Source organism: Boleophthalmus pectinirostris, unplaced genomic scaffold (genome assembly GCF_026225935.1).
Source record: "Boleophthalmus pectinirostris isolate CB_2022bp ecotype Guang Dong unplaced genomic scaffold, ASM2622593v1 HiC_scaffold_19, whole genome shotgun sequence".
Lineage (NCBI taxonomy): Eukaryota > Metazoa > Chordata > Actinopteri > Gobiiformes > Gobiidae > Boleophthalmus > Boleophthalmus pectinirostris.
The window spans coordinates 2613877-2635384 of record NW_026571140.1 but is presented as its reverse complement, the minus strand read 5'-3'; the positions used below and the strand labels follow the sequence as shown (position 1 = coordinate 2635384).

Genomic DNA, 21508 nt, shown 5'->3' with positions numbered 1-21508 from the left:
GAGCCAGGCTCTGTGTGTGACGAGGCGTTCTGGTTTATGGTGTACTCATAACGCACTCCAGGATTAGACTCCTGAAAGATAAGCTGCAACACACACAACAGCATTAAAATCACACATGAAAGACACAATAAAATCAAACTCTAACTGGTCTTAGAACTTGTCAGTGAGTTAGCAGCCAATCAGAACAGACCTGTATCCAGAGAGGTTCGGTGGTGGGCCCCGGGGAGGTGAGGTTCTCTAGCTGCCCGCTCCTCTCGTACTTGAACACGGTCCCGGCTGCCTTGTACTCTCCGTTCCACTGGATGGTCCACGCTCCGTTCAGAAAGTACTTGTTTGGACTGTCACTGCGCAGCGCCAGGAAGTTCCCAGCCTCGGCCACCTCCTCAATGCGGATGTCCCACGAGCCCTCTGGGATCAGGCCGATGTCCACGTACCCTGGTGCAGTCAAGAAGGGACTCTAATACAGTTAATGAAGATTCCTAAAGTATTATAAATTATCCACATTTGCAATGCACTTCACTATAAATGTGCATTCACACCAGAGTGTCAAAAAACACCCGAGACGCCTCTATTTGAACGCCTTTGCATTTGAGTTTAGATGCCCCCAACGCATGTCTTTGATGCTGTGAACGAAAGGGAGAAAAATACTTGACGCGCGTCTGTTGCCCTGGAAACAAGTGTCTGGTCCCGCGCTTTTCCTTTTTCTGAGAGAGACTTTAGTGTTTAGCGATCGGGTCAGTGGCGTATATATATTTATACTCCGCTAATGATACTGGATCAGTTCAGGTTTAGTCCCGGTCTAGTCCTGGTTTAGTCCCGGTCAAGTCCCGGTCTAGTCCCGGTCTAGTCCTGGTTTAGTCCCGGTCAAGTCCCGGACTAGTCCCGGTCTAGTCCTTGTTTTGTCCCAGTCTAGTTCTGGTTTAGTCCCGGTCTAGTCCTGGTCTAGTCATTGCTTTGTCCTGGTCTAGTCACGGTTTAGTCCCAATCTAGTCCCGGTCTAGTCTCGGTCTAATCCCGGTCTAGTCCTGGTTTAGTCCTGGTTTAGTCCCGGTCTAGTCCCGGTCTAGTTCTTCTTTAGTCCCAGTCTAGTCCCGGTTTAGTCCCAGTCTAGTCCCAGTCTAGTCCTTGTTTTGTCCCAGTCTAGTCCTGGTTTAGTCCTGGTTTAGTCCCGGTCTAGTTCTTCTTTAGTCCCAGTCTAGTCCCGGTTTAGTCCCAGTCTAGTCCCAGTCTAGTCCTTGTTTTGTCCTGGTTTAGTCCTGGTCTAGTCCTGGTCTAGTCATTGTTTTGTCCTGGTCTAGTCCTGGTTTAGTCCTGGTCTAGTTCTGGTATAGTCCTCACGAGCCGCTCAATGATTGTGGCATATATATTTATGGTCTGCTAATGCTTGTGGCTCTTGCTCCGGGTCTCGGGTCTTTCTCATTCTTCCTGATAATAACATCACTATGTCTCTGGATACTCGTCCCTGATTAGTTGAAAAGTTGAGTTCAGCATTTTCAAATTCTCACCCTGATGCCTTGGACGCGCGTATAGAGCGTCAACACCAAAACGCTGAAGACATGCCATGACGCCAGATTCGCGCCGCGGCGCGTCTTCGTAGATTTTACATATAAACTCGATGCTCTGATGCTCTGGTGTGAACACCCCTTAACACTTTTATCTCTGTGTTCTAATGCTAAAGTTAATACCAGTGAATACCACAAAGCTGCACACACAGAATACGTTGTTGCTCAAACTCAAGGGCAGGACGGTAAATTCTCCTGACCCCATGATGCTGCATGGGAGCGGACAACGCTCTGCTGACCAGAAGAGGATCCTCCTTCACACACACTAATACACACTATAAAACACTCTAAAAACACACTCCCCCTGTCCTTTCTGGAGGCCTGTAGCTACACTGTTGCTTTACCTGCGTCAGACTCAGTGTTGGGATGGTTACTTTTAAATTGTATTCCCCTACAGATTACAGATTACATATCCCAAAATGTAGTTTGTAACATAATCCATGAAGTTACTTAAAGTGAGTAATGTAATCTGAATACTTTGGATTACTTGATATTGTCATGCTTTTTAAAACTACATGAATGTAACAACCACATCCTGAAAATTCTTGTTTGTTTTCTTCAAATTGTCTGTTGAGCCCAAGTCTCCATGAACAAACTTTTGTTTACTGTAGAGAAACAAAGACGAGGATAAATGCTAAAAGACAATCAAAAGCCCAAAGTTTACTTAACCGTATTCAAAATATTATTGATAGAGAAATGATTTTTATATGAGATCACTGCTGCTTTAAAGTCTGTCCACCTACTGTTAGTGTCATATTGTTTAGTCCTGGTTTAGTCCTGGTTTAGTCCTGGTTTTAGTCCAGGTTTAGTCCTGGTTTAGTCCTGGTTTAGTCCGGGTTTAGTCCTGGTTTAGTCCTGGTTTAGTCCTGGTTTAGTCCGGGTTTAATCCTGGTTTTAGTCCAGGTTTAGTCCTGGTTTAGTCCTGGTTTTAGTCCAGGTTTAGTCCGGGTTTAGTCCTGGTTTAGTCCTGGTTTAGTCCGGGTTTAGTCCTGGTTTTAGTCCAGGTTTAGTCCTGGTTTAGTCCTGGTTTTAGTCCTGGTTTAGCTCAAAATGTGAAAACAGGAAAATACCGCCCTGTAATCCATTTATTTCAACAAAGTAACTGTAATCCAATTACCACTCATTGAAACAGTAACTGTAACTGAATACAGTTACTCATAATTTGTACTCTGATTATGTAATGCTGTTACATGTAATCTGTTACTCCCCAACACTGGAGAGACTAAGTAAATCCTTCTGAATGTACATTTCAGACTGATGATCCTCTCTGACGCTTACACCAGAAACGAACATCCTTACAGTATTAAAGTACTCAAGTAAATGGAATTGAGTAAATGTAAGTAACTTCTAGCCACTTGTAAACTGCTCTGTTACTGAGTTTGCACACACCAAGTCCTTCGCTCTGCTCAAAAGTCTTCATGACGGTGGCGCAGGTGGAGCCGTTTCCGTTGCACACTCCGCAGCGATCCTCCTCAGCGCTGGAGTCAATGACCAGGTCACAGCCCATACTCTGACAACACACAGACGACACACAGACGACACACAGACGACACACGACACACAGACGACACACAGACGACACACAGACGACACACAGACGACACACAGACGACACACAGAGCCACCGTCAGCCGGAGCAGAGTACGACAACACTCAACAACAACACACAATCTAACGCTGTGTGCACAAAGTACGATTATACATGTGAGTCAATGTTTTAAAGAGGGGGGATTATGCAAGATGGACTTTCAGGAGCTTTCGACCATGTCAGAAACATGTCATTAGATGTGTGCATGTTTGAGTAATCTAGTGATCTCTCCCAGGCCCTATTCATACCCTCCTTAAGGTTAGCTATTCAATGCTCAGCCTACCCATTCTCCCACATGGCAATTCTTCATAAATATACAAAAAATAACAAAAAACTGCACACAACGACCTGATGTAATGTGTGGTAGTTTCTTTAGCGAAGATGCAAGGGAAGTAAAAATGAAAATGAAACTTAACATGTTAACCTTACATTTAACCTTTAACATGTTAATACTTTGTTTTTGGTGTATTATAGCTTTTTCAAAACAATAAAAGGTCACATGGTGATCTCCATATCTTACATCTGTGAAATGTGTAAGTGCAATACCCCTTCTTTAACAAATCTTACATTTTTATGAAATCAGCCGCCCTCCCCTATGAGCCATCACAGATTTGGCTGAAATAAAAAAAAAATATTTAAAAAAATCTAAAATGACCAAATGAAAGAATCTCAAATTTTAGCTCAGTCCCTTATTTGAGGACCATATTTGGGGCTCTACACCATCCACATGAAAGCTCAGAAAAGTGTGAGATTGTCAGAAATGGTCATTCTCTCAAATATTCAGTTAGTTTATAAATATCTGCTTGGAGTAAATAGATCTTGGACCTCAAAATTTGAAAAAAAAGAAAAAGAGATTTTGGGGGCCCACAGCGCACCCCCCTTAATAAAGATACTGAATATTTGACAACAGACTTAGAATCTAGCTCTAGTTTTGATGAAGTTCTGGTCTCTCAAACATGATTATAAATTAAGGCTTCTGAAAAACTGAACATGGCCCCAAAATTTCAACAGGTCATAACTCAGGAAGGACTCAAGGGATTAAGCTAAAATTTAAGATTCTTTCATTTGGTGATTTTTAGAAATTTCTTGAATTTTTTTCAGCCAAATCTGAGATGGCTCATAGGGGAGATTCCTTGAAAACAGCTGATTTCATACAAACTGACCCTTTATTAATTGTAGTAAATTTGGATAAAAGCCAGTTAAAAGTCTGAACAGTTTGAGCCTCTATGGTTCTGTTATGTATATCAGTCATGAAATGATCCTGTAAATCCATACAAGTTTAAAACAAAGTGGAAAACATGGTTTTGTTATTTAAAATACTTTAAAATTAGAGTTTAGAGGCACATTTGTATGCTTGTTATTATTGTTATTGGATGCTATTATATATGCTGTTATTGGTTATTATAAAGCATTTATTGGCATTAGTAAAAACTATCTATAGGTGAAAATGCATGAATAAGCCTAATGTAGCCTTTACTTTTCTGTTTTGAGCAACTTTCTCAACAAATTCAGCCGTTTAAACAAATAGGTAAATACCTATTGTCACATTTGCAGTTATGTCTTTTCCTTGAATTTGTAAAAATGTCAGCAAATGTCATGATCTCAGCCCCTGTGCTTGTGTCCAGTCTGTATCTCTGAGTGGCATTTGTCCAGCGCGGGGCGATAGAGAGGAGCCCCCCGCGCAGAGCGATAGAAGAGCCGTGTTATCTGTCAGATAGTCCTGTGCACAGTCTCTATCTCGTGCTCATTTTACAGGCAGAATGTCACACAGACTGGACCAGTACACAGAGGTCAGCGCATCTGCATCTGCCAGAGCTCACAAACGATTAAAGGTGCTGTCTGTCTTCAGGAAGTATCTGGGTTACAAAAGTGTGTCACAGGAGATAAGGGGGCAAAATGTACTTCTTTTATTTTAGATGATTATTTCTATAATCTCAGGATTCCCATTGATTATCACTTGCTGGTAGACATAGACTGATATAGTTGCACTTTTTACCATACCAGCTTGAATCTCCAACGTAGGCCAATATTATGTATTGTTTCGTTTGACCACCCGACTAAAGGAGAGACTTTAACTTTACTTGAACACTTAAATTCGAGAAGGGCACTGCTCAGAATGTGACACCACTTCCCTGGTGAGTTTACAGTTATATAAGGTCTTGGATAAATTAGAAATGATCAAAATCTGCCTTTTATATCGGCCTAAAAGTATTGGCAGAGATTACCCGTCAAAGGTTGCTCTGGTTTCTAAACAATCGGCAACAGCCATGAAAAAAAACAACATATGGGTGGATCTGTTTTTCCTGGGGTCCACATGAGTGTCCCATATGCATCGTTTACCATATTTTCTGGGCTATTAGGCGCTCTGGATTATAGGACGCACTGTCATAGAATGGCCTATTTTTTAACTTTTTCACAAATTGCATGGGACTTTAAAGGAAATACAACAGTTGGATGGGTGAGTGGGACTTTGTTTGTTTGTGGCGTTCACAGTGACTCAGTTGTTCAGTTGTGTCTAGAAGTGGCACATTGCACTCGCTTTTTCGGTTCGTTCCTCCGTTCCGTTCCTCGTCGGCGTGGAGTGATGAGTGTGTCTGTGGGTGTTTGTCGCTGTGCGGTCGCTGTCTGCTTCGTGTGTGTTTGTGTGTTCTGCAGGTGTTGTGGCTTTGTAGTTTACTGAAGTCGTGCTGGGACACCCGAGTGGATTCTTGTATGGGGCGCTCTGGATTATGGGGTGCGCAGTCGTTTTTTTGATGGGGTTAGAGGCTTAAGATCGCATCTAATAGCCCGGAAAATACAGTAACTACACTCCCAGTCAAAGGTTTGGACACATTGTCTCATTCAATGTTTACTGCTTTTTTATACACATACATTATTATAGAATTACTGTATGTAGCAAAGAAAAACAGTTATATAACTCAAAAATATATGGCTATTTTCAAGCAACTAAAATCTGAACCAAGTTTTGAGTTATTTAGAGTTTATTTGTTGTTTCCTATACTCCATATGAGTTCATCTAGAGTTCTGATGTGAAGTGAGAATCTACAATCAATGAAAAAGTGCGTCCAACCCTTTGATAAGTAGTGTACATGTATTCTTAAGTGTGGTGTGATGTTTCCGAGGTGCTGGTCTAATGAGTGGAGATGACACTAGGACTAGGTGAAGCACAGAGCACACATGATGACACGCGGCCACAGGAGAAACACAGGTAGAGTATGCTACCTTACAGATGCCATTGATGCACATATCTCGGCTTTTGCTACCTTCGTAGCACGGAGTTCCATCAGCGGCCGCGTCCCTCATCTTTTCTGAGAAGTGCTGGTGGAGAGGCCGACAGTGCAGCTCACACGGGCTGACTGAGGACACAGAGACACGGGCTGACCACGACTGACAGGGGACACACACAGACAGGTGCAAAAAAGACGCAGAGACGGGTGCAGACAGCGGAGACAGAGACAGGTGCTGACTGAGGAGACAAAGACAGGTGTGCAGACAGGTGCTGACTGAGGAGAGAAAGACAGGGGCTGACAGGAGAGATACATATACAGGTGCTGACAGGTGCTGACTGAGGAGACAGGGGATAACAACGGCAGGAGACATAGAGACAGTTGATGACTGACGAGAGAAAGACAGGGGCTGACAGGACAGATACAGGTGCTGACAGGTGATGACAGGTGCTGACTGACGAGAGAAAGACAGGGGCTGACAGGACAGATACAGGTGCTGACAGGTGATGACTGAGGAGAAAATGGCAGGGGATGACAGGACAGACACAGAGACAGGGCTGACATTGACTCACTGAGGAGAGAGAGAGAGACAGGTGCAGACAGGAGAGACACAGACAGGTGCAGACAGAAAAGACACAGACAGGTGCAGACAGGAGAGACACAGACAGGTGCAGACAGAAGAGACACAGACAGGTGCAGACAGGAGAGACACAGACAGGTGCAGACAGAAAAGACACAGAGACAGGTGCAGACAGAAGAGACACAGACAGGTGCAGACAGGAGAGACACAGACAGGTGCAGACAGGAGAGACACAGACAGGTGCAGACAGGAGAGACACAGACAGGTGCAGACAGGAGAGACACAGACAGGTGCAGACAGGAGAGACACAGACAGCAGACAGGAGACAGGTGCAGACAGACAGACAGTGCAGACAGGAGAGACACAGACAGGTGCAGACAGAGAGACACAGACAGGTGCAGACAGACAGACAAGAGACACAGACAGGTGCAGACAGGAGTGACAGACAGGTGCAGACAGGAGAGACACAGACAGGTGCAGACAGGAGAGACACAGACAGGTGCAGACAGGAGAGACACAGACAGGTGCAGACAGGAGACAGACAGGTGCAGACAGAGAGACACAGACAGGTGCAGACAGGAGAGACACAGACAGTGCAGACAGAGACACAGACAGGTGCAGACAGGTGCAGACAGGTGCAGACAGAGACACAGACAGGTGCAGACAGGAGAGACACAGACAGTGCAGACAGGAGAGACACAGACAGGTGCAGACAGGAGAGACACAGACAGGTGCAGACAGAGAGACACAGACAGGTGCAGACAGGAGTGACAGACAGACAGAGAGACACAGACAGGACAGACAGAGAAGACACAGACAGGTGCAGACAGAAGAGAGACACAGACAGGTGCAGACAGAGAGACACAGACAGGTGCAGACAGGGGAGACACAGACAGAGACAGAGAGACACAGGACAGGTGCAGACAGGAGAGACACAGACAGGTGCAGACAGGAGAGACACAGACAGGTGCAGACAGGAGAGACACAGACAGGCAGACAGACAGAGAGCACAGACAGGTGCAGACAGGAGAGACACAGACAGGTGCAGACAGGAGAGACACAGACAGGTGCAGACAGGAGAGACACAGACAGGTGCAGACAGGAGAGACAGACAGGTGCAGACAGGAGAGACACAGACAGGTGCAGACAGGAGAGACACAGACAGGTGCAGACAGGAGAGACACAGACAGGTGCAGACAGGAGAGACACAGACAGGTGCAGACAGGAGTGACAGACAGGTGCAGACAGGAGAGACACAGACAGGTGCAGACAGGAGAGACACAGACAGGTGCAGACAGGAGAGACACAGACAGGTGCAGACAGGAGAGACACAGACAGGTGCAGACAGGAGTGACAGACAGGTGGTGACTGAACAGAAACACACAGACAGGTGCAGCCAAGGTTTGACTGAGGAGAGACACAGTTCACACATAGAGACAGATGCTGACAGGTGCTGACAGGAGAGCCACAGGGAGAGGTGGTGACAGGTGGTGACAGGTGCTGACAGGTGCTGACAGGACACATGTTACCTCTGTTGTAGACTGCCACCCAGCTGTACAGGTGTCCTTTGTAGGGCAGGCTGTTGAAGTGGCTGCACTGCTGGTCTCTGAAAGTGGGCGTGTCCTCTGTACAGGGGGCGGGGTTACACACACGGTACCTGCGGCGCTCGCCCAGACAGTAGCGCCCCCTGTGCCTAGGACTGCACCAACACAAATGTGATTATACTGTGAGGGCTGCATGTGTATGTAAAGTACAGTAGTAGTAGTAGTAGTAGTAGTAGTAGTAGTAGTAGTAGTAGTATAAATGTAATAAGCTGGTGTGACTTACAGTGGGCTTGTGCAGTCCCTGTGGGCGCTCTGCACTCCAGAGCCACATGTCCTGGTGCAGGACGACCATTCGCTCCATGAAGCCCAGCCTCCGTCCACACTCTCAGGGTACTGCCCCACAGAAACACACCGTCCACTCACGCACCACTGGAGACAACACAACGAGCACTTTCACTGTTAAAAGATTGATTTAACGAAATGCTCAAAAACAAACCTGGACTTGTATTTTGTTTCATTCACACACTGGTCACATTTCTATCACTTTTCCACCTTCAAGGCATTTTACATCAAGAACCACTCACCCATGCATACACCAGTGTACACGGACACTGGGGGCGAGGTGGGTTAAGTGTCCTGCCCATGGACACAATGGCAGTATAAATTTGACCACTCAGCTATGATGTTTATGTCGAGAGTGGGATTCAAACCACCAAAATTCAGATCAGAGGACAAACACTCGACCATCTGAGCTACTGTCGCCCAAATATACATAATTTATTATCAAAAATTTAAAAATGCTCTGTTCCACACTGTGATGTCATGAAGTGGTAATTTTCAAGTGAACAGCTCCTTTTACCTTTAGTTCAGTAGAGAATAATACCTGGCAATCCGTGGCTGAAATGATCCAAGTGATTCTAGTGAAAGTGTGTGGAGTTTAAAAACACAGTGGAGCACTTCCTGTATTACCACATGACATCACAAGGTGGAACAGAGTGTTTCTGTTTGAGAGAAGAACACATCCTGAATACTTACAGGGTTGGTGAATGAAACAAAACAAAAGTCAGAGAATGTTTTTGATGAGGAAAACATTATAACATCGATCCAAAATAGTGTAATATTGTTCTTTACAGTTTGTCATCTAAAAATACTTGAGTCATGTTTGGTTTAATGCACCATGTTGAAGTGAGGTACATATAGGCCATGTCCCTCTCCAGAGCTCATCATAATTAGTCCCTCTGCCTGATGTGAAGCCTCCTTCATCAGAGCAGCAGTGCTCACAGTCACATTCTTGGGAAAGCAATTAGTGCTTCAGCCTCACAGAAGCTCCTGGAATTACTGCGCCAAAGGTTTCCTTCAGGATTTACTCTAAACACTAAAAATATGATATGAAAATGTCAAAACACTGTTAAACCTGAGAGGGAGGACAGCTCACAGTTCTCAGGTGGAGCTGCTGTGTAACTGTCAGATTGCAGAGTTTTTGATCTTGATTGGTTCATATTTCTGTAAGTACTGGGCCTATCCATAAAAAACAAAAACTGGAACAAAGTTCAACATATAAATACTAGAGGTGGGACATTATTGCGTTAATTACGATTAATTAATTACATTACAAAGAAAATAATGAATACAAAATATTCACTTATTTTATCACAGTTTGCCAAACAACGCGGAGCGTTTGTCAGTGCACCATGTTGTGGTATGACAATTATACTGACGCACACACTCCAGACTATAACAGTAGAGCATGAAAGCCTATTCACAAAATGACGTGATAGAAGTACTGACAAAGGCGTTTTGACAGGAGCAGTTCTGGTCCGAGTACAAACAAGAGGTGCTGGCCGCCCAAACTCCAACAAATGATGGGCTTCAGGGAGAAAATGAGTAAGGCAAATATTGTTATGCAGTTAAAAAGATGCAAAAAACCCAAGGCACTCACTGGTTAAAATAAAATGCCTTTATTAATTTACGGCATGTCTTAATGGAGAAATTACAAAGTCTCGATGCGTTTCAGCCTATGGCTTTCCTCAGGGGACAAACCAGGCTGAGTTCTTCTCTCGTTTGTCCCCTGAGGAAAGCCAGAGGCTGAAACATGTCGGGACTTTGTAAGTTGTCCATTAAGACATGCCATAAATTAATAAAGGCATTTTATTTTAACCAGTGAGTGCCTTGGGTTTTTTGCATCTTTTTACTGACTTCCCTTCCCAAAGAGCACCACTGGGTTTGATCTACAGTGTATTATCCTCTGGAGGTCCAGGAAGCACTTCTTGTGAAACCTTTTTTATATTGTTATGCAGTTAATTGAGATTCATTAATTACAAAGCCTGTAATTAATTACATGCATGCCTTTAATCAAGTCCCACCCAATAAATACATAAAAGTGAAATGATTTTGTTCACAATAGCTTCAGAAAGTGGTCTCATTATTCAGCTTTAAACTGACATTATTATCACTAATGTGTGGAGCCAATCACAAACAAATGATAAGGCTCAGAGTTTGTGGATTTCTAATTTAGATACTGGACATAATCTCCTGGAGAATTATATATGCCCTTTCTCATCTTCTGAGATCATGACATCATCAAATGCTAGAACGTGAACACAATAGGCCCCTCCTCTCCTGTACATCACAGTTAATAAAGTCATCCTCGTCCTCACCACGAGTCCAACATGAATCCTCAGTATTATTATGATCATTGTGTGTAGGTGTGTGTGTCTCAGTGTCTCAGTACATGTGTGTGCTCACGTCCCTGAGCCTCTGACGCTGCACTCACCTTGTCCTGTCCACAGCTCGTCCCGTCCACTGCTCCGTCCAGTTTGGAGTGACAGGTGTGTCCCACACTGCACCACAGAGTACTGCACACGTCCTACAAAACACAACAACAACAACAACAACAGTAACAACATGTCAGTCACAAGTCACCGTGATTACAACATAACAACTTTCAGGGTGGAGAGGTCAATATTTTTATGTGAACCTTTTCTTGCACCACAGGGTTTTTTATTTTTTGGCTTTATGACTAGATTAGAAGTTTCAATTATGAACTTTTTTAATTTTTTTTTATTATTGCAGCACTTTTTTAAACTATACTGTACATTTAGAATACATTTTTGTTTTGCATCAGTGACATAAATTAGATTCAGTATAATTGTTTATCGTCTACATTTACTTAGTTTCTACACAGCCTGATTCATCAGCCGGTTTCACTTTGTAGAAACTGTCTGACCTCACAGTGTTAGATTTCGTTTGCTCAACAGTAGGCAGGTACTTTTTATCATTAAGCAATCGCTGCTGTTTATAACGTATGTAATGCGGCGCTAACAGGACTAACTGGTATATTAAGCTTTTCCCAAATCCCGTAGGAAGAAGGACAATAACGTCTTTCCCCTTGATAAAATTCACCAAACATTCTCTTTGTTCCACCAAACATTCTGCTGTATTTTGTGATGGCTTTTAGCCTTGATACCTGCTCAAATGAGTATCTAGTTTCAATACTAGTTTTAGTGTCAATTAGTATCAACACTTTTGACAACCGTACTACAAACCAGTACAATAGAACAAGTTTACACTGTGTATCCTTGTGGTCCTCCAAGTCATATGTGACATTTGAATGTAATTTTCAGTTGTTAGAAGAATTTATAGATAGTTGTAATTTATAGAAAAGGAATGACGCATGTACGCTTCAAGAATCTGTCTCATTTATTCACCACTCCATGAATAATTATTGCTCCGAATCCCAGTTGTTGAGGAAATGCTCGTCTCCACATGAGCCCATCAGAGCAGAGACAGGCCCATCACTGCTGCTGCTAGATCCTCCTGATGAGATGAGCCGCGTGCACGGCCTCATCTAATCTAACCTCTCATCTCACTACGATAAGAGCCGTGTCCTCTGTGTGGAGTGTGTGTGAGGACATCTCTGACACACTGGAGCACGTGCAAAATGTGTGTGAGGATGTGTGAGGTGTTTATTTATTGATGTAAGAGGATAGAAGAGGACAGGAATGACGTGTGGAGAGAAAGTCATTTCCATCAATAAATGTTAATAAGTGACATTATTGCAGGTACAATGTGTTAGGTGTATTTTTCAATTCTTCAGGCCACTCCAAAGAGTGATATTTTACAACACAAAGCCAGCTCAGATCTCAATCCAGCTCTCAAACACTCTCCCAGATGACATTCAAATATACATTTGTTAAAACAAATTAACCAGGGCTTGTTATAGACTGAAACCTGTGCTGTGTCTGCACCCAGACTGCATAACAAGGGGAAAAGGAAACACTCCATAAATCCAGCACCTGCAGACAAACATGACTCAGGTGTAGTGCAGCCCTGCTCTGTGTTCTCCATCTGCAGGTTAAGGCAGTGCTTCTCACCCTGGAGGTCGAGACCCATGAGGAATGTTTTCAGGGAGTTCCCAGATGATATGGGCAAAAACATGTATATTTCTGCAATAGAGTTACATGGGACTTGCCCCCTTCAGATATTGTGGAATGTAAACTCTTGTTACAAAAAATGATTGTATTGAGGAGCCTTGGTGTCCTGAATGAATGTGGTTGTTATTATGGGGATGTGATGGAAAAAGTTTGAGATCCACTGGGTAAAGACACCGACAATCCAGGTTCAGCTGATTATACTAGAGCACAGGCCTCATACAGTTGTAGTAGTTAGCAGCAGTACAGAGTCTTGTGTCCACTGGCATGGTTCACTTGGGCCAGTTAAGAGGGTGTCATCCCCACGTTAGGAGCATTTCCATGACAATGGGCTCAGGAAACTTTGCGCATCACACAGGTCTATAAAACACACCCAGTGGTGGGATGTAGGCCTGAGCCACAAGCTGCTGGACACTTAAACACTTAAACTAAAGCAGCATCAACACTGATCCATGTTCAAATAAATCTCAAAACAAACACATGCAAATGAACCAGAGCACAGCTGATCCTCACATGAACTGACACACTTAAGTTTCACTCAGACTTGTCCAATGCTCCACACACAAGTCTACATCAGCCATGCTCCACACAACAATACTCCAATAATACACAAAAACATGATATAAACTGTACTGACCAGCTACACAAACCTGGTGTGATGTGCAGTACTTTCATTAGTGGAACACACACTGAGTGTGTTGTGACAGAGCTCTGAAGGGGACTTAGCACAGAGAGCAAAGGGAGGTGAGACGAAATTTGCACTTTTCAAGCGTATAAAACATGTTAATATGTTGCTTTTGGTGAATATAACATTTGTACAATAATAAAAAGTGACAGTGATCTAAATATGTTATGTTTTATATGTAGTTAATACCCCATAGAAATAAAATACTCGTCTTTAAGCTCCTCATTCTTCATCTCTGACCATTGGGAGTCCCAGAACAGAAGAGAACACCTGTGTACTTGTAGTGTACTTGAGGTAAGGTCACAGCTCTGTACGTCTCACTGGGACTCTCAAACACAGGATTAAAGCAGCCTTGTACAGCACCAGCACAACTCATAAAAGATGCACGTGCAGTAAACACGGCGGTCTCCTGGGTTGTATACTAAACCTACAGAAAACTATGGATTCATTTAAACCAGCTTTGGGTCTTCACTGGCACTTAGTGATGTCTGAGTTTCAGATTACACACACAGAATGGCCAATGAGAGGTAAAGGTGATAAAAGACTAATGCAGGTTGGTAAAACATTGACTCAAAGCAACTCATTTCACCAACACCACCTCAGAAACTGCTTATACAAGAGAGAAAGTTATTATGTTGCCTGTGTACGGTCGTATTCAAAGTTAGTATCAGTCATAAATGTGTGAGTCGCCTGCAGTGTCCCAGTATTTCCCCGGATTTTTTACTTTCTTTACAATTTTATCACACTCAAATTTGATACTACGAGATAAACTTGATGCTCTATACCAGGGGGTCCTGAAGATGTTGCTGCAGGTCGGGTTTTATGGCAGAACTTCTTATTTGCCCCTAAAGCAATCTGGACGTGAAAGGCACTGCTCCGTGTCTTCTTTCCTCTTACCAATTATTCTACCTTTCAGATTGAACGTCACTTGCTGAGGCAGACCCGCTGCTTGGGGTCCGTAACATATAGATTAAACCGATCTATCACGAGGGAGACGCGCAGGTTCCAGCTCTACGCTACACTACAGTTCAGATCTGTGGAGAGAGATAGAATGATTGTATTTTTGAACAACAGAAACACCTGTGATGAATAGATGTGAGATGGACATGTTTAATGTCATACCACGGAACATTTCAGACAAAGCAAAAACATTTCCATGGAGACAAACAGGTAGCAGATCCTCTACAGTGTTCGTTTAACTGTGATAAATATTCCCCACAGGTACTATCCACCAAACCAGGTCAGAATTAGAAGAACATAAACATCTGTGATCTACATTTACTGCAGGTTGTGTAATGTATTTGTGCATGTATCTTCATTGTTCGTTATTCAGTGGCTGTTTCCTGCACTCACGTCCACACTCTGGGGAAATTCTCCTCATATGTGCAAAGCCTGGTCATTTTATCTTCTGAGATCCTGTGCTGTGAGATCTTGTCCATCCCCAATGCATAACACATCTAACATCTAACATCTAACCACTCCTACAGCGTTACATGAAGAGATGGTCAAACGAGGCATAGAAGAGCACGCAGTGAAATACAGGCAGAATAAGATTAAAAGTTGTATGGAGGATTTTTATTTTATTTTTTATTTCAAATTGTAAATGGGTCCAGTCAAGCAGAAGTAAACAACAAGGCCAAAAATTCAAGTTAATTCATCTGATATAAAAGTGTATTGAACAGATACATATGTACTCTAGTTTATCAAACTGTTGACCTTTTTTCTGGACCATTTTTGGTTCTAAAGTTCCATAGGTTTTAAACAGATTATTTCCCAAATTTCAAAGACCTGCAAATCATGTAAATAAATGGATGAATTTCATCATATCTTGTGTTATTCCATCTTTGAACTGTTGATGAAGATACATGATTAAAAAAAAAAAAAGTATTTAAAATGATAAAAATTTACTTGGAAGGACTGACATATTTTATAGAAATAGTTTCCTTTCATTTTGAAGTAATATTAAAGTATTCAGAAGAAAAAAGCTACAAATGATGTAAAATCCTGCACCTTCTACTTGTTTGTACAATTTTCCCTCTGTTACTTTTCCCTCCGTTACCATGACCTTTCTTAATAAAAAATCTCATGACTCAAAAAGTAAGAGGTTTTTCAACCTAATCTTGTACCATATGGTAGAAAACTATATGAAGCAAATATTCAAACCAGTTTGTTAAGGATATGGAAGTGAGAACCAAGAGTTATCACTGTTTGGATTTATTGACCAAAAAGTGCTGCATATTTCATTCCCTCCGTTACCAACATGAGTTTTAAAATTTTTTGTCAACAACTTGAAATAATCTCACAGGTTTAACTTGACCCTGTTGGAGTGTAACTCTTTCCTACATTCTGATACTTTACTTATTTCAATAGTTCCTCTAGTTTCTGAATAAGAGACATTTGAATGTCAAAAATCTGCCCCTGTTTCCCTCCGTTACCACTTGACCGGACCCACAATGAAAGTTTAAAATACCATTACAGAGACGCAGCAGCCTTGTTATTATGATGACCAAAAAAAAAAAAGAAAGAATGAAAATCTATCAACTGTGGACGTAGTGAGTCCAGACAAACATCAGCCAATAGATAACGAGGCTCCCTCTTTATCTATTGGCTGTAAGGTTGTCAATCAAACTTTGTATGTTTCTAGTGTAATCTGATTCACAGGCACACAGGGATTATATAGCAGCGGTTCTTAGAGGCTTTTTCAAACTGTAGCTTCCTCGCAATTCGCACAAAATTTGTTGAGATGGCGGACGAGAATCCATGACCAGTTTGCTGCAAAAGAAAGTCAGTTTTTGAGGTCGCTGAAAGAAGAAGAGAAGGGGAAAAGGAGCGAAGACAAACTGAGGTGATTCTTGGAGATTCCTTCCAGCGACGGTGTGATTGAAGCAGACGAAGGGTCTAAAAACTGATGCATTGGTCGCTAAATTATTATTATTATTATTATCTAGAGTAAGGAGGCGGGAGGAGATGTTTCTACTGAGGGAGCTGAGGAGGAGGAAGGTGGTGTCACACATGCACAACATTTGAAAAAGCACTGTCGCTGTATTTCACTTCCCTTAAAAAATCCTTTACACAACCTTTAACGGTAGTTTTGTGTTTACTCTTTCCAAGATTACTGTATTTTTCAGACTATAAGTGGCACTTTTTTTCATGATTTGTGTGTTTCCTGCGACTTATACTCCAGTGCAACTTATATATTAGAATTTTCAGACTGACAGCCTCGAGAGGCTCTAGTCTCGTGTGTGAGTATCTGCTGCTCCTATTCCTCCTGTACCACTGTCACTTCACTCTACTGCACGTCTCCTGCAGAAAAAGCCTCTGTCCTGCTACAAATAGTGAAATCTGCAGCCAAAAACAGTAATCGAGCAGCAGAAAGAAAGTTTGGAGTGAGCGAGAAACTTATGATTGACTGGCGGAAAGCGGGGATGGAGAGCACAGCTTCACAGTAACCGGACGGGTGCGCCATGAAACTTTCCTGGAAGTCACTGGATGAATCGACAAAGCCTGAACTTCAATGACAATCGAAACCATCATGTCGGGATTCAGAAAGGCCCGAATAATTCTAACTGGAACTGATGCTGAGTCTGACGACAGCGACACAGTAGAGGAAGTGGTGCTCTGTTTACCTCATGGATCTATGGTTTATCTCTGGAGGTTGTGCAGAAGTGACACTGAGGATTAAGAATTCAATAGATTTAGTGATTTGGAGTGAGATGGAGAGTTTTCTAATTAATGTTAACAATATTACACCAGTGTCTTCTTCATTATTAAAGTGTTTTTTATTTGCAGACAACACCGCTCTGTTTTACTCACGACAAAACATTAAGGATGTTCTAGAGGTTGAAGAGACGGAATTAAAAAAAAAGTATTGTAATAGACTGTCCTTAAATATCAGTCAAACAAATGTCATTCCATTCCATTCCATTTTCTTCCACTTATCCGGGGCCGGGTCGCGGAGGCAGCAGTCTAAGCAGGGACTCCCAGACCTCCCTTTCCACGCACACTTCCTCCAGCTCTTCTGGGGGAACCCCAAGGCATTCCCAGGCCAGCCGAGAAACATAGTCCCTCCAGCGTGTCCTGGGTCCTCCCTGGGGCCTCCTCCCACTACTTCTAAATATCATGACATGAGCTCAAACAAATGTCATGATATTTAGAAGTAGTAAAAAAGTATCAACACCTCATTATTTATTAGAGATGAAGAAATAGAAAGAACACATGAGGTCAAGTTTTTGGGTTTAACGATCGATGAACATCTATGTCAAAATTGAAGAGTTAAATAGTAATATCTGTGTTTCATAAGGTAAAGAGTCATTAAACAGGAGTGCTGTGTATTTGTTGTATAATTCATTGATTGTTCCATATTTAACCTGTTGTATTGAAGTCTGGGGAAGTGTTTGTAAAACTTATGTTAATCCACTGTGTAAAATCCACCAAGGAGCTGTAAGAATCGACAGTGGAAGTGGAGACAAAGACTCAACAAACCAAATATTTACACAATTAAAGATGCTGAAATTCACCAAATTGGTAGAAATTCTGATTAAAAAAAAATGTACGAAGCAAATCAACAAACATCTGGCCCACTTAATCTCCAAAGAAAATTTACAAAGAGAAAAAGTCATTATAATGTGAAAGGAATTGAAATCTTCAAAGACCCCAGGTTCAGAACAACAATAATGGAAAAAATGTGTTTCAGTCAAATTGTCAGGCTGTGGAAGAGTCTAAATGAAACAAATCTGAGCTTCAAAATCTATTTAAGTGTTTAAAATAAATGTCAAATATGATGCTAAAAAAATATGAGATGGGGCGTAACTGTCCTTTTGTGTTCATGGATAAATATATATAATAATATTGTTTATGTCACTTAAACAAGTGGAGTAGAAACGTAGCTGCTACAGATAATACAATAAGTTGGAACTATTAATGTGTGTGTGTGTGTGTGTGCATGTGCGTGTGTGTGAGTGTGTGTGTGTGAGTGTGTGTGTGTGAGTGTGAGTGTGTGTGCATGTGCATGTGTGTGTGTGTGTGTGTGCATGCATGTGTGTGTGCATGTGTGTGTGTGTGTGCGCGCGTGTGTGGGTGTGCGTGTGTGTGTGTGTGAGTGTGTGTGCATGCTTGTGTGCGTGTGTGTGCATGCATGTGTGCGTGTGTGTGCATGCATGTGTGTGTGCATGTGTGTGTGTGCATGTGTGTGTGTGCGCGCGTGTGTGTGTGTGCGTGTGAGTGTGTGAGTGTGTGTGCATGCTTGTGTGCGTGTGTGTGCATGCATGTGTGCGTGTGTGTGCATGTGTGTGTGTGCATGTATGTGTGTGTGCGCGCGTGTGTGCATGTGTGTGTGCGCACGCATGTGCATGTGTGTGTGTGTGAGTGTGTGAGTGCGTGTGCATGCATGTGTGCGTGTGTGTGCATGCATGTGTGTGTGCATGTGTGTGTGTGCATGTGTGTGTGTGTGCGTGCGTGTGTGTGTGTGCGTGTGAGTGTGTGAGTGTGTGTGCATGCTTGTGTGCGTGTGTGTGCATGCATGTGTGCGTGTGTGTGCATGTGTGTGTGTGCATGTATGTGTGTGTGCGCGCGTGTGTGCATGTGTGTGTGCGCGCGCATGTGCATGTGTGTGTGTGTGTGTGCGCGTGCATGTGTGTGTATGCGTGTGTGTGCATGTGTGCTTGCGTGTGTGTGTGCATGAGCGTGTGTGTGTGTGTGTGCGTGAGTGCGTGTGTGTGTGTGTGAGTGCGTGTGTGTGTGCATGAGCGTGTGTGTGCGTGAGTGCGTGTGTGCATGAGCGTGTGTGTGTGTGTGTGCGTGAGTGCGTGTGTGTGTGCATGAGCGTGTGTGTGTGTGTGTGTGCGTGTGTGTGCATGAGTGTGTGTGTGTGTGTGCATGAGTGTGTGTGCGTGTGCGTGAGTGTGTGTGTGGGTGTGAGTGTGTGTGTGTGTGTGTGTGTGCGTGCGTGTGCGTGGGGGTGTGTGTGTGTGTGTGTGTGCATGAGCGTGTGTGTGTGCGTGCGTGAGTGCATGTGTGTGTGCGTGAGTGCGTGTGTGTGTGTGCGTGAGTGCGTGTGTGTGTACATGAGTGCATGTGTGTGTGTGTGCGTGTGTGCATGAGCGTGTGTGTGTGTGTGTGCGTGAGTGCGTGTGTGTGTGCATGAGCGTGTGTGTGTGTGTGTGCGTGTGTGTGCATGAGTGTGTGTGTGTGTGTGCATGAGTGTGTGTGCGTGTGCGTGAGTGTGTGTGGGTGTGAGTGTGTGTGTGTGTGTGTGTGTGTGCGTGCGTGTGCGTGGGGGTGTGTGTGTGTGTGTGTGTGTGTGCATGAGCGTGTGTGTGTGCGTGCGTGAGTGCGTGTGTGTGTGCGTGAGTGCATGTGTGTGTGTGTGCGTGAGTGCGTGTGTGTGTGCATGAGCGTGTGTGTGTGTGTGTGTGTGCGTGTGTGTGCATGAGTGTGTGTGTGTGTGTGCATGAGTGTGTGTGCGTGTGCGTGAGTGTGTGTGTGTGTGTGTGTGTGTGTGTGTGTGCGTGTGTGTGCGTGGGGGTGTGTGTGTGTGTGTGTGTGCATGAGCGTGTGTGTGTGTGTGTGCGTGAGTGCGTGTGTGTGTGCATGAGCGTGTGTGTGCGTGTGTGTGCATGAGTGTGTGTGTGTGTGTGCATGAGTGTGTGTGCGTGTGCGTGAGTGTGTGGGGTGTGTGTGTGTGTGTGTGTGTGTGCGTGCGTGTGCGTGGGGGTGTGTGTGTGTGTGTGTGTGTGTGCATGAGCGTGTGTGTGTGCGTGCGTGAGTGCATGTGTGTGTGCGTGAGTGCATGTGTGTGTGTGTGTGTGCGTGAGTGCGTGTGTGTGTGCATGAGCGTGCGTGCGTGTGTGCATGAGCGTGTGTGTGTGTGTGCGTGAGTGCGTGTGTGTGCGTGTGTGTGTGTGTGTGTGCATGAGTATGTGTGCGTGGGTGTGTGTGCGTGTGCATGGGGTGTGTGTGTGTATGGGTGTGAAAAGGGGGCAGATATTTCAAGTCTGTATTTCTTTTTGCTCCTTTTCAATCAGACTGATGTACGAAACATCATTATTTTATGTTCATCTTACATGAATGAAAACTAACAGTGGTTCTTAAAAGTGAACTGTTGCCTGGTGCCTCCATCTTTTGCTCTCTTCAGATCATGAACTCTTTGGATCCACAACAATGAACTTTTCTCTGCATGTTCTGTTTATGGTGATGTTTATGAAGAATGATTCATGAATAAATGAAGGTGATTTCTCCCTGAGACTCAGTCCAGACTCAGCACACGACTGTCCCCCTCATGAAGCCCTCAAATGGAAGTGCAGTTGATTAGCACATGAAACAAGAGTCTCTGCTTTCATATGTATGTAGATTTATATTTCTGTATCATCCTCAGAGTTCAGATGCTCTGGAGGAAACTGTGAGGAGGTGACTCAGGGAAGACACTGAAAGGCTGTTGGTCTGTGACCAGAGCAGGTCTAAACTCTGTCCATATCTGCTGTAACAAAAACAAACAAACAATCAAAAAAAACCTTTGTCTGTATTCCACAAACTCACTGGGATTCACAAATGATTCATTATTTATGATCAAAAGATGTAATAACTTAATACAAGGTGAGAAGGTGATCTAAATATTATATGTCAACAATTAAAGCAGACCTGTTTCACAAAATTCACTTTTCAGAGCTTTAAACACGTTATAATAATTTCCTTGTGTCTGGAGTGATTCGTGCATGTTTGAATCATCTTTAATCATTTATTTTCAAGACGTCATTTTGTTGATTAACTCCTGTTTTCATCTCCACTGGTCCACACCCACTGTGACAAACGCACTTCTTTCTCCAGTTTGATTTTCTTAATCAGTGATCCATGTAGTATTTAGCAGCATCACAATTACAGTTTTTTAAATTTTATTT

At 43.3% G+C, this 21508-nt stretch overlaps 1 protein-coding gene across 1 annotated transcript in view; it reads right to left on the bottom strand.

Moving 5' to 3' along the window:
* Window positions 1–21508, bottom strand: part of LOC110172376 (A disintegrin and metalloproteinase with thrombospondin motifs 7) — a 197634-nt gene that overhangs the window by 61294 nt on the left and 114832 nt on the right. Inside the window, exons 11-17 of the mRNA XM_055154811.1 lie at window positions 11275–11367; window positions 8785–8930; window positions 8487–8656; window positions 6373–6506; window positions 2952–3072; window positions 191–435; window positions 1–83 (exon numbers count right to left, since the gene is read on the bottom strand). The exon at window positions 1–83 is cut by the window's left edge and continues 68 nt beyond it. Coding sequence (XP_055010786.1) covers window positions 1–83; window positions 191–435; window positions 2952–3072; window positions 6373–6506; window positions 8487–8656; window positions 8785–8930; window positions 11275–11367 — 992 coding nt within the window. The remainder of the gene's footprint in view (window positions 84–190; window positions 436–2951; window positions 3073–6372; window positions 6507–8486; window positions 8657–8784; window positions 8931–11274; window positions 11368–21508) is intronic.